This window comes from Schistocerca nitens, chromosome 4 (assembly GCF_023898315.1).
Source record: "Schistocerca nitens isolate TAMUIC-IGC-003100 chromosome 4, iqSchNite1.1, whole genome shotgun sequence".
Taxonomy (NCBI): Eukaryota; Metazoa; Arthropoda; class Insecta; order Orthoptera; family Acrididae; genus Schistocerca; species Schistocerca nitens.
In genome coordinates, this window is record NC_064617.1 from 577,777,351 (window position 1) to 577,791,688 (window position 14,338).

The 14,338-nt window shown below is 42.3% G+C and overlaps 1 protein-coding gene across 1 annotated transcript in view; it reads left to right on the forward strand.

Annotated features, from left to right (window-relative positions):
- Window positions 1–4,061: 4,061 nt before the first annotated feature.
- Window positions 4,062–14,338, forward strand: part of LOC126252448 (pickpocket protein 28-like) — a 203,007-nt gene continuing 192,730 nt past the window's right edge. The window contains exon 1 of the mRNA XM_049953342.1: window positions 4,062–4,106. Within this exon, the coding sequence (XP_049809299.1) occupies window positions 4,062–4,106 (45 nt within the window). The remainder of the gene's footprint in view (window positions 4,107–14,338) is intronic.

A 14,338-nucleotide genomic window follows, 5' to 3' on the forward strand; every position in this document is an offset into this window, starting at 1 on the left:
GTTCGAATCCTCCCTCGGGCATGGATGTGTGTGTTCGGCCTTAGGATAATTTAGGTTAAGTAGTGTGTAAGTTTAAGGACTGATGACCTTAGCAGTTAAGTCCCATAAGATTTCACACACATTTGAACATTTTTTGCTGCGCTTCTTCATGTTGCAATTTTTAAAGCCTGGAATAAAATCTATGCTACTATATAAAGACAAATCGTAGTTTAATGTTGTTACGAAATATCTCGAAAATTTATTAACTGATTTATTTCCGATTTGTACACGATACTTTGATGAACATTCTGACAAACGTGTTTTTAATACACTACTGGCCATTAAAATTGCTGCACCACGAAGATGACGTGCTACAGACGCGAAATTTAACCGACAGGAAGAAGATGCTGTGATATGCAAATGATGAGCTTTTCAGAGCATTCACACAAGGTTGGCGTCGGTGGCGACACCTACAACGTGGTGACATGTGGATAGTTTCCAACCGATTTCTCATACACAAACAGCAGTTGACTGTCGTTGCCTGGTGAAACGTTGTTGTGATGCCTCGTGTAAGGAGGAGAAATGCGTACCATCACGTTTCCGACTTTGATTCACGTCGGATTGTAGCCTATCGCGATTGCAGTTTATCATATCACGACATTGCTGCTCGCGTTGGTTGAGATCCAATGACTGTTAGCAGAATATGGAATCGCTGGGTTCGGGACGGTAATGCTGAATGCCGTGCTGGATCCCAACGGCCTCGTATCACTAGCAGTCGAGATGACAGGCATCTTATCCGCATGACTGTAACGGATCGTGCAGCCACGTCTCGATCCCTGAGTCAACAGATGGGGACGTTTGCAAGGCAACAACCATCTGCACGAAGAGTTCGACGTCGTTTGCAGCAGCATGGACTATCAGCTCGGAGAGCATGGCTGCGGTTACCCTTGACGCTGCATCACACTCAGGAGCGCCTGCGATGGTGTACTCAACAACGAACCTGAGTGCACGAATGGCAAAACGTCATTTTTTCGGATGAATCCAGGTTCTGTTTACAACATCATGATGGTGGCATCCGTGTTTGGCGACATAGCGGTGAACGAACATCGGAAGCGTGTATTCGTCATCGCCATACTGGCGTATCACACGGCGTGAAGGTGTGAGGTGCCATTGGTTACACGTTTCGGTCACCTCTTGTTCGCATTGACGGCACTTTGAACAGTGGACGTTACATTTCAGATGTGTTACGACCCGTGGCTCTACCCTTCATTCGATCCCTGCAAAACCCTACATTTCAGGAGGACCGCATGTTGCCAATCCTGTACGGGCCTTTCTGGATACAGAAAATGTTCTACTGCTGCCGTGGCCAGCACATTCTCCAGATCTCTCACCAATTGAAAACGTCTGGTCAATGGTGGCCGAGCAACTGGCTCGTCACAATACGCCGGTTACAACTTGATGAACTGTGTTATCGTGTTGAAGCTGCATGGGCAGCTGTACCTGTACACGCCATCCAAGCTCTGTTTGACTCAATGCCCAGGCGTATCAAGGCCGTTATTACGGCCAGAGATGGTTGTTTTGGGTACTGATTTCTCAGGATCTATGCACACAAATTGCGTGAAAATGTAATCACATGTCAGTTCTAGTATAATATATTTGTCCAACGAATACCCGTTTATCATCTGCATTTCTTCTTGGTGTAGCAATTTTAATGGCCAGTAGTGTACATATGTAATACATAAACAGGTAACGTTGTTACCAGAAATCTCTAAAAGCTCTTTACCGACTCACTTCAAATTTTTACACGATAAGCTAATAAACATTCAGACGGATATCGACTTTATATATTTTTTAAACGACAATGTATAGGTTTTCTGCTCAGACCATGTATGAGAAAGAAAATGTTGGGCTGTGAAAACGAGTGGTTTCGTTTCCTTTCTTGCTGTCAGCGTCAGCTGTGACAGCCTGCCGCAGTTGTTAGGTCGGTTGCTTTTGCTACACTGAGAGGTTATCAAGATTTAAGTGATTTTGAACGTGGCGTTACAGTCGGCGCACTAGCGATGGGACACAGCATGTCCGAGGTAGTGATGAAGTGGGGATTTTCCAGTACGATCATTTCACGAGTGTATCGTGAATATCAGGAATCCGGTAAAAAATCAAATACCCGACATCGCTGCGGCCGGAGAAAGATCCTGCAAGAACGGGACAAATGACGACTGAAGAGGATCGTTCAATGTGATAGAGGTGTAACCGTTCCGCAAGTTGCTGTAGATTTTATGCTGAGCCATTAACAAGTGTGTGTAATGTGTGTGAAATCTTAAGGGACTTAACTGCTAAGGTCATCAGTCCCTAAGCTTACACACTACTTAAACTAACTTATCCTAAGGACAAACACACACACTCATGCCGGAGGGAGGACTCGAACCTCCGCCGGGACCCGCCGCACAGTCCATGACTGCAGCGCCTGAGACCGCTCGGCTAATCCAGCGCGGCCATTAACAAGTGTCAGCATGCGAATCATTCAACGAAACATCATTGATATGGGCTTTTGGTGCCGAAGGCCTACTCGTGTACCCTTGATGACCGCACAACACAAAGCTTTACGCCTCGCCTCGGCCCGTCAACACCGACATTGAACTTTTGATGACTGAAAACATATTGTCTGGCCTGACGGAGTCTCGTTTCAAATTGTATCAAGCGGATGGACGTGTACGGGGATGGACACAACCTAATGAATCAAGGGACTGTTCAAGATGGTTTTAGGCTCTGTAATATTGTGGGGAGTGTGCAGTTGGATTGATATGGGACCCGTGATACGTCTGGATACGCTCAGACAGGTGACGCGTACGTAAGCATTCTGTCTGATCACCTGCATCCGTTCATGTCCAGTGTGCATTCCGACGGACTTCGAAAATTCTGCAGGACAATGCGACACCCCACACGTTCAGAATTGCTACAGAGTGGCTCCAGGAACACTCTTCCGAGTTTAAACTCTTCCGCTTGCCACGAAACTCCCCAGACATGAACATTGTTGAGCATGTCTGGGATGCCTTGCAACGTGCTGTTCAGAAGAGATCTCCACCCTCTCGTAATCTTACGGATTTACGGAGAGCCCTGCAGGATTCATGGTGTCTATTCCCTCCCGCACTACTTCAGACATTAGTCAAGTCCATGGTTCTGCGCTTCTGCGTGCTCGCAGGGGCCCTATACGATGTTATGTAGGTGTACCACTTTTTTGGGTACATATATATAAGAATCTTAATCGTCCGAACCTATCGATTCGCAGATAAAAACTATGCGAAATACGTCGTTGAAGCTACTGACAGATCTAGCTATGATACCAACCGATTTAGCGATTAATTTTAAGCGACTTGAGTTCCTAACAAAGGTTTCGTTTGCAGTAACGATAGACAAAGCTCAAGGTAAGACAGCGGGTTAAGTGGATAGAGGGGCCGTGTGCAGGGGGTGGAGGAAGGAAATGGAGAGTGAGATGGGGTAGAAGGTGATGCACAGAGAGAGAGAGAGAGAGAGAGAGAGAGAGAGAGAGAGAGAAGGGGCGTGAGATGGACAAAGGGGAGGGGGGAAGGGGGAGATGGGCAGAGAGGGTGGAGGAAGAAGTTTAGGACGTATATCCAATTCCCAAACATATTTAGCAACTGCGAAACATTGCCAGGTTCGCTAGTAATAATGCAAGGCCAAGAAACCAGTGTGTACAGCGACGGATGAGCCGCCCTAGTGCACTTTCCCAGTAATAAAATTGGAGCTTTGCACTTGGAGATAAGCAGTAGTTTAATAGCAAATTGTCATGTCATTCATTCATTTATTCTGAGCTACCGACGATGCGACTAGTAAGGGAAAGAGGCAAAAGTGATTATTGATAGATAATAATGATTTATACCGGCGCTGTTATAGCCTGTGTTAAGGCAGAGCATGGAGGCGAGGGTGCACGCAGGCTGGCGACATAGCTTACACGCATGGTCGTGGGAGTGTTATCTCCCGGGCTATCGGCGCGGCCGCCACTGCGTGTGTAGGAGCCGGTGACTGCGCAGCGGCGCCGACAGCAGCGCCTCTCTGCGACAACCATGGGCGTCGCCGAGACCCTACAGATGCCCAGCTTCAAGCTGCAGGTACCGCGAACCTTTCACGAGCCCTTACTGTAACGGTACGATCATGGTTACTAGAATACACGGTAAGTACCAGGGGCGCTCAATAAGTAATGTAATTCTTTTTCCTCAGACAATTTCGGCTGAAAAAATTGCGGAATTCATCGTGAGACAGCGGAAATATTTCCGCTTCAACCCCTGTAGTTTCGTGTTGTTCCGGTAGGTGATACATAACCTTCAAACTGGCATCTGTGGAGGACGTACGTTCCAAGCAGCGAGAAGTCATTGAGTTTGTTTTGGCGGAAAACGAGAGCCATTCATAGGCACTTACAGAACATCTACAGAGATCTGAGAGTGAACAAAAGCACGGTGAGCTATTGGGCGAGGAGTCTGTCATTATCGCTACAAGGTCGCGCAAACCTGTTCTATCTTTCGCATGCCGGCCGGCCAAACACAGCTATGATAACAGCAGTGTCGAACGTGCGGACATTCTCATTCGAGGTGATCGACGGATCACAAACAAACACTTCCATGCTCAACTGTACTACTTTGTTGGCAGTGCTGGGTCGCCCGCTGCGGCCAAGCGGTTCTAGGCGCTTTAGTTCGCAACCGCGCGACTGCCACGGTCGCAGGTTAGAATCCTGCCTCGGGCATGGATGTGTGTAATGTCCTCAGGTTAGTTAGGTTAAAGTAGTTTTAAGTTCTAGGGGACTGATGACCTCAGATGTTAAGTCCCATAGTGCTCAGAGCCATTTGAACCATTTTTGGCAGTGCAGGCACACTCGTCCACCAGTTGAGTTAGTCAAAGGTGTGTGCCTGTTGGGTTCCTCGCCACCTAACAGAAGAACGTAAAGAGCAACGAAGGATCGTCTGTGCGGAATTGCTTGTCCGTTGCGGGGCTGACTGTGACAGCTTTTTGTCGAACATCGTCACAGGCGATGAAACATGCATTCATCACTTCGAACCAGAGACAAAACGCCAATCCATGGAGTGCAACACACCACCTCTCTCTGAAGAAAAAGTTAAAAGCCGCATCCTCAGCCGGTAAAGTCTTGGGGAAGTTCTTCTGGAAATCTTTTATGTCCTCCCTCATGGTGCAGCGATCAACTCTGAAATATGTTGTGCTACCCTCAGGAAATTCAAGAAACGCCGTCAGCGTTTTTATAGCCACAAGAAATGCAAACGAACTTCTCCTTCTCCATGACACTTCAAGACCCACACAAGTTTGCCCAACAGAGAGGAGTAGAAAAAACTTCATTGGACTGTTATCATCCACCCTACAGCCCAGATTTCGCACTTTCGGACTTTTATCTGTCTGGCCAAATGAAGGATGCGGGAGCCAGTACATAGATATGGGGAAGTTATTAATGCAGCAAGATGTTGGCTCTGACGTCGACGAGTAGAGAGGTACTATGCGGGAATACAGGCCATCCCAATAATGTGGCGTAAGGCCGTCGCATTGAACAGATATTCTGTGAGGAGTGACGAAATAGCTGACCCTCTCGCCTCACAACACCACGCAGAAGCGTACCAGTAAATTTTCTTGTATGAAACAGCTTAAACGGCTGGTTGCCTTGCTAATGAATTAATGTTTTAAATATCTGATGCTAACCATATGATTGGAAAAAGTTTATAAAAGGTTTGAAATTCTGTTTAAAGTTCGTTGGAACTCCTCAGGTACTGTTCGTGTAAAACACAGGATGAATATAGTCCTGAATACTTGCGCTCCATTTCAAGGAAAACCTAGTTTTCCCGAATTTCAGTGATTATGTGTCATACAATGATATAATTTCGCAAGTAAATTATATGATGTATGTTGATACTGTCTGGTAGATGTGTTGCGAATAGTGTTAATAGAACACAAGAAATAAATTAAAGCGTAAAACCTGATGCTGAATTTTTCTGCATGAACAGCGAAAATGTTTGTGTGGGGAAGGGTGGGGTTGGGGATTGGGGGGGGGGGAGGGGGGTGCACCTGAGAAAGAGTCTGGTAAAGATTTGAAATTATGTGTAAAGTTAGTTGGATATCGCTAAATGCTCGAATTCTCAAATGCTGGATGTAAATAGTCTCAGTAATTTCTGCGTCGTGATCTATGCTGCCTCAATACATATACACAGTTTGTGAGTGTAACACCTGCCTTACTATGTCAAACCTTCAACATAAGACTTCCACCTCCTCCACCACCAATTCTCTATCTCCTCCTACCAAATTCTCTGTCCATTTTCTACATCCCCCGCTCTATCTGCTCGTTCCCTCTTTGTCCATATACTCCTCCTCCTCTCGGTCTCCATGTCCTCTTTCCTCTTCTCTCTGTTCATCTCCTCCTCTTTTCCTTTTCTGACTATCTGTTCCTTTTTCCTCTCAGTCCATCACCTCCTCTTCCCTTTTTCTTTCCATTTCCTGCTACCCTTCTCTTTGTCCATATCCTCCTTCCCTTCTCTCTGCCCATCTCTTTCTCCACTCTCTCTCTGTCCATATCGTCCTGTTTCCTCCCTGAGTCCATCTCCTCCTCTCCCCTCTCTCTGTCCATCTTCTCCTCCTCCTCTTCTCTTTCCATCTCCTCCTTCCCTCTTCTCACTGCCCACACTTTCCTCCCTTCTCCCTGTCTATCTCCTCCTTGTCATTTCTGAGTCCATCTCCTCCTCTCCCCTCTCTCAGTCCTCCTCCTCTTCTCTTTCCATCTCCTCCTTCCCTCTTCTCTCTGCCCACCCATTGCCCCCTTCTCTCTCTCTCTGCCTATATCCTCCTTGTCGATTTTGAGTCCATCTCCTCTCCCCTGTCTTTGTCCATCTCCATCTCCTCCTGTTCTATTTCCATCTCCTCCTTCCCACTTCTCTCTGCCCACCCTTTGCTGCTGGTTCTTACACTTGGCTGGCTGCTGGTTCTTACACACACAATATTTCTTTCCAGATAGTAAATAATACATGCACCAAGTTTGGTTGAAATCGTTCAGACGGTTTCGGACGTAATTTTTATCCATGGCTTTGCCGACATACGAACATGTCACATATATTTAATGTAGTTCCCACATACTTGTACACATATTTTACCAGTATCTCTAAATAATTTCGTTCTGCAGTTTTATTGTAACGTAGCTCCGTGTTTATGGCATCATTATCTCCTGAACTACGAGTCTTGGAATGATATAATTTTGTAGGTACATCTCGTGGTATATGTGGATACTACCTGCGAAATGTGTTGCGAATATTGCAAGTAGTAAGGCAGTAATATGTTAAAACGGCATGCATAAAGATGTAGTTTCTCGCGGTGCTCAAGGCGTATGACGTCATATTTCCTGAAGTACGTGTCGTACAATGATATATTTTTGGAAGCACATTCAGTGGTACATGTGTAAACTGTCTCCTAAATGTGTTGCAAGCACAGTTAGTAGTAAAAAGTAATAAATTAAAAGGTCACGTCTGATGTGGCAGTTTTAATACCTGAACAGCCAAAATGTAGTAACTGATAAACTTTTTCGTTTCATCGTTTAGTGGAGGTTGTCACCGAGAAAAAGTCATTTAATGGTTTGAAATTACGTGTAAAGTTGGTTACAAGTCTCTATGTGCTCTCATTCACAAATATTGAATGAATTTAATCTGGCTATTTGCACATTGCGAGCTACGCTTCATTTATACCCCCACCAGCTACCACTTCGGGACGTAGATGGTTCTTACCACCACGCTGGTATTTTAAAGACAGTCAGTATACGTGTACCAAATATAGTTTAATTAGATGTTGTGGTTTAGGAGGAAATGCGGAACATACATCATCCATATTTACAATATGTATGAATACTGAAAATAAAACTTTTGTTGGACCTGCAAACCATCAGAAGTGGGATTGGGTGCCACAGTTAGCCATTTACAATATAAGTAGGCTTAGTGCTGACACACATTTAACTCATACACAATTGTGAATACAATCGTGACTTCTCATGTTACACTGTATCATTATTATTATTATTTCTTTACTTTCTCAGACGTTAAGTCTGGTTAAGAATGGAAAGTGACGCGGACCTTGATCAAGCGTCACTTCCTATTAACTGTACGGTATGTGTTATATTGCATTTAGGAACTTTCGGGTAATTGAACATGTATCAATAATTACGGATTTCTGTAGTTGTATATATATGGTTGGATGTAGCTGTATTGCATTGGTGTACTGGTGGATATTGTGTGGTATGACTCCTGTAGTTGATAGTATAATTGGTATGATGTCAACTTTATCCTGATGCCACATGTCCTTGACTTCCTCAGCCAGTTGGATGTATTTTTCAATTTTTTCTCCTGTTTCCTTTTGTATATTTGTTGTATTATTATTATTATTATTATTATTATTAACTTATTTACTGGGGAAATAAACAAATAAAATTGTCTTTATTTGAAAATATGTAGCTTTATAAGATATACAATGTAAAGTCACAGCCTTTCACTATCTTCAGACAACCATTCGTTATTGACAGTCAGAAAAATAACCTCAAATACACAATGTGATCAAAAGTATCCGGACACATGACTGAAAATGACTTATAAGTTTGTGGTGCCCTCCATGGAATGCTGGAATTCAATAAGGTGTTGGCCCACCCTAAGCACTGATCATAGCTTCCACTCTCGCAGGCATACGTGCAATCAGGTGCTGGAAGGTACTTTGGGGAATAGCAGCCCATTCTTCATGTGGTGCTCAACAGAGGAGAGGAATCGACGTTGGACGTGAGGCCTGGCATGAAGTCGGCTTTCCAAAACATCCCGAAGGTGTCCTATAGGATTTAGGCCAGGACTCTGTGCAGGCCACTCCATTATGGGGCTGTTATTGTCGTGTAACCACTCCGACACAGGCCGTGCATTATGAACAGGTGCTCGATCGTGTTGAAAGATGCAATCGCCATCCCCAAATTGCTCTTCAACAGTGGGAAGCAAGAAGGTGCTTAAAACATCAATGTAGGCCTGTGCTATGATAGTGCTATGCAAAACAACAAGGGGTACAAGCCCCCCTCCATGAAAAACACGACTACACAACTGCCTCCGAATTTTGCTGTTGGCACTACACCCACTGGCAGATGACATTCACTGGGCATTCGCGATACCCACAACTTCCATTGGATCACCACATTGTGTACCGTAAGTCGATACTCCACACAACATTTTTCCACTGGTCAATCGTCCAATGCTTACGCCCCTTACACCAAACAAGGCGTCGTTTGGCATTTACTGGCATGATGTATGGCTTATGAGCAGCTGCTCGACGATAAAATCCAAGTTTTATCACTTCCCGCTTAACTGTCATAGTACCTGCAGTGGGTCCTGATGCATTTTGGAATTCCTGTATGGTGGTCTGGATAGATGTCTGCCTATTACACATTACAACCCTCATCAACTGTTGGCGGTCTCTGTCAGTCAACAGACGAGGTTGCCCTGTACGCTTTTGTACTTAACATGCCCCTTCATGTTTCCATTTCACCATCACACCAGAAACAGTGGACCTAGGCATATTTAGGAGTTTGGAAATCTCGCGACAGACATATGACACAAGTGACACCCAGTCACCTGACCACATTCGAAGTCTGTGAGTTCTGCAGAACGCCCCATTCTGCGCTCTCACGATGTCTAATGACTACTGAGGTCGCTGATATGGAGTACCTGGCAGTAGATGGCAGCACAGTGCACCTAATATGAAAAACGAATGATCCTATAAATCAGTATTCTTATACCTAAGTTCTTTTATTTCTTTTCCATAATTTCTAATAACTGTATTTTCAGCATTGTTTGTTTTCATAGTTAATGTTTTCTCTACACTTAGTTTTATTAGTTAGGAATAGATTTCTCTGTAAAAACTCTTCTACTTCATTGCGATACGTAGGCTTTTTTGCCAGAATTTTTCTCTCATCATTAGGTTCATTACTAACATGTAAATAAAATCTGGAGGATGACTGATGCAGAGCTGGAACAGTTTCACCATTCGACTTGTATTTGAAAGGAAGCTTCAACTGTTCACTTTTCAAATCTCTTTCATAAACTGAATCAGCAAAATGTGATGAGTGCACACACACACAACTGAATTGGTTTGTGAGATTGTCCTCACTTTGTATCTGCACTGTGAGTGGACTAATGTATGCAGACTTAGTTTACCACTTAGCGCGCAAATGGTCAAAACATCTGAACTCTCTTCTCAAGCCCAAGGTGTTAAACAGACATTCTGTATAAATATGGGCCTATAAGGCAGCTAATAGCATGTGTGGATCATAACCAAAATCATTAGATATGGTGTTGTCACTTAACTAGAATGCATGAATGAATAAAAGTAAAAGTTCGAGGTCTATTCTAGAAAGACAAAACAGCTATTCCCTTTTTTATTCTACATATAATTTATCAACTGTGTTTTCAGGGGTCAAGTGATACAGAACAATCATGTTCAATTACTTTTGACACTCAGTAACAAAATATTTAACTCTTGGACATATTGAATTGACGATTATTAAAATCGCTATTTCTACATATTAAAAGAATGATTAAAATCTTCATTAGCTCATTTAAATCTATGATATCATAGATGTACTGAATATGAGGGTATGTTAGTATCCCGGCTTCTGATATTCAATGGTCAAAACATATGCAAGTTGGAGTGAGCAAAATCTCGACTCAACATTTACTGTGGCCTAATGTGCAATGGTACTTTACCAAGTGGCATCTGCAATGGTGTTGTCTCCATGCTGGATGTGAAATGCTAATTTCCTACTCTAGTCTTGACTGAATTCACTCAGTCTCAACTTTCCTGCATTCCGTAGAATGTTAATTTTTCCCTAGTCAAAATTATGGCTATTGCACACTCTCTAAGGGTTGGAGTGATGTGCACAATTTCTTTGCCCCCAAAAATTCCCACAGGAATAATTAACTATCTCTTTGCTATCTATTACCATGATATGTAATGCGTATCATTCACACTTCACAGTAAGCAAAGCTCTCAACGCCCTCCCTATTTTCCACACACCAGTGCAGTCTGCCATGAGATAAGAGAGATATGTATAAATTTTACTTCACAAAATGCTTCTATATGTTGGGGATCTCCCCATCATGTTGCATCTTCATCACCCAGTATGGCTTCAGCCAATTGCCATCTTGTTAGAGGTGAATTTTGTTTTTCTTTCTGGGTCACAGACTAGCCCTGTTAAAGCTGTCCAGCCACATATCATCAGTCCTGGTCATATTTATGTTAAAAGGAATAAAGTATTGTCCTGGCCTTATCCCTTTCTGTGCTGAAGCTCGGAGTTCTCTTGTTAAAAGGGGTTTTCTGATGCCATTAACCATCTGCTCAGTTCGTCTCCAAAATGCATTTAACTTTAACTTATTTATTCATGCAACTGACTATATTGGTAGGTTTTGTTTTGTTAGTTTTTGGTGCATGAGATTACTGCAATTGCCTTTTGTTGATATAATATAATTATTATTTTCTGAGGATCTCATACTGTATTGTACTGTCATTATGGATCAAGCTCATGTAAGGTCTGTAAAATCCGGACACCTTACACATGCCGTACCTTTCGAATGAAGTTTGTGCTGCTGTGATCAATGGTTGAGGCATTGCTCATTGCAGTGCAAAATTATGAATTCAATTAATTTTAATCATTGTCCAGCTACTTGTCTATCTTATGCTAAATGATATCGTTTTAACATTCTATTTTGATTTGAAATGTATTGCTTTACAAGGCATTTTCTGTTTAGATTATTATTATGTGGCTTTACAGTCCTTTGTAGCAGTTATTTGACTAGTCTTACAACATTTTTCTCTAGTACTTGTGGTTAAGTTCTATTAAAATGGTTCATCTGGCCTTTGGATTCTTTCTTTACAATAACTTCAGGCATTCCACATTTCTCAGTCATTCATGATATTGATGATTGTGAAAGATGAGTGAAGTTAAGGAAGCGTTTGTTTCTCTTATCTTGTCTCAACATGTAAATACTACATCAATAATGAATTATCATCATATTTAAAATAGTTAATATTTTTGCATAACAAAGACTTTATATTCATTCACACTATTTATAATTAAAAACACATACTTCGAAAATATCTACAATACACAATTTCTTATTAACATATTTTTAAATTGAATGGACATATAAAAATTTATATATGAAATACAAAATATAAAGCATGGTACATTTATGAATATACTTTAATAACTTACAAATCGAATTATAGAATACAAATGAAACACATAATTTATAAATTCTCTGTGGTACAGGTGCGACTGAATATTTACAGGCATCTCCACTCCATGCTGAAGTGATTATCTTTAGAATTCTTTAAAATATTACAATGAATTCGTCACACACATCACTTTCTTTCTTAACACACTTTACACTTTAATGTTTGGGCTGTGTTTGCTTCCCGATGCTGCTGTCGATCAGTGGTGGTTGATTGTGCTAGTAAGTTGCAGACATGAGATTACTGCAATTGCCTTTTTTTGATATAATATAATTATTATTTTCTGAGGATCTCATACTGTATTGTACTGTCGTTATGGATCAAGCACATGTGAGGTCCATAAAATCCAGATGCCTTACAGGTTTTCTGCAGTGGTTAATAGAAGTTGTTATCGAACGGCAAACCATTATTTTTCACCGAAAACAATTCGAAATATACTCACAGAATCCCCATATTCACTAGCAACTCTAGCGTAATTCAGTACCTAATTGTCATTGACTGATAGGAACTCATACATAGCTGATAGGAACTCATACAACCGTGAACAAATTCATATCCGCTCAAAACAGCAATTGCAACTCAGTAGATTAAGGCAAAGTTCTGCTGCTGGGCGGACGCTGGGTCGACTGTGACGTCAATGCTACAACATTGGTGTTACATACACCTCCCGTGATGATGCGTATTATAGCAAACGTGGGTGCGATTATGCCACAACCTTGCTGGTTACACATCACTGGTATGGCCTGATGACAATGAAAAAGCGCACTTACCTGATGGGTGCCCACAGAAATTTTTACTGGGCTGGCCTCTATAATTTCCACTTGTAACGCAAATGACCAGTTGTGCTCTAAGAACGAAATTTTATAGGTGACACTAAAAACTTCATTACATCACAGAGAACTGATGGTTATATGAAGAAAAACTCTGTACTCAAGATTCCAGGGGGGTGAATGTGGGTTGTGGGGTGGGGTGGGGGGGGGGTGCGGCTAGTGCTTCGTCTTCCACACCTCTCCCTTCCCTGTCCCCATCCACTCCTGGCGGACGTCTGTTACCTGTACACGGAGCCTTTGATCCCCACTAGACGAGGATATCAAGCTGCTTCGTGTTTGGAGCAGCGCCCATTGGTGGTCAGCTTGAAACTTGAGCTGTGATTGGCTACTTCAAGGTCACTCTAGCAGCGCCTTGCGGTCTCTTTGGCACCATATGCAGTTACTAGTTTTTCTTGACACTCAAAGATAATTTCAATAGTGAGAACTATGTGTGGCGGAATTAAGTAGGCGTTAATTGCAGACGTTTCTTTTACCCAGCACTTAGTGTCAAACGACTGACAAGAATATTTCAGAAAACGGTATTTTATATTCTGAAAGTTACCTCTTGCGGGCAACATGTGCGACTAAGATCGGGAATGAAGTGAACAACCAAAGTTTTGTTGTAATTATCACGCTCATCTTGAATTTCATCACGTGATTTGATATTTATTAAATCTATAAGTAACATTTCTAACATTCAAGGCTATTTAAAGTTTCACAGACGTAGCACATTTAGTGCATTTTTCATTTTTTGAGAAAGCAGTTTACTGATTCTCTCACTGCCTTACACCGTATTACCTCATACAGTTATATTGTGTATTAATCTGGTCACTAACACACGCTCCTGCGGAAAGCGTTGGGTGTGAAGGAGGCTGGGGTTACTCATATCTTTTCAGCACTAGTATTTTGCCAAAGACTTCAATTTTGTCTGCTACAGGTCTATATAAGGAAGAAATAAAGTGATTGGGCTAATAACGTAGCTTGTTTTCATTTTAAGGGATGGACAAAGTTACCACGACTTTCGCAGCGGACAGTTAGAAGAGATGACGTGACTTCATACAGTAAAGGTGGTGGTACGTTACAAACATGTTTTTGTCTAGAAAACACGTTCTAAAGCAAGAATAATCAGCCATTAATTGTGATGGCTCTGCATTTGTCAGTCTGATACAAGTTGAGATATATTATCATGTTAACGGAGCATTTAGTGTCATAAGTGGCGTTTTTGCGATGCTATCCTCTGTTGA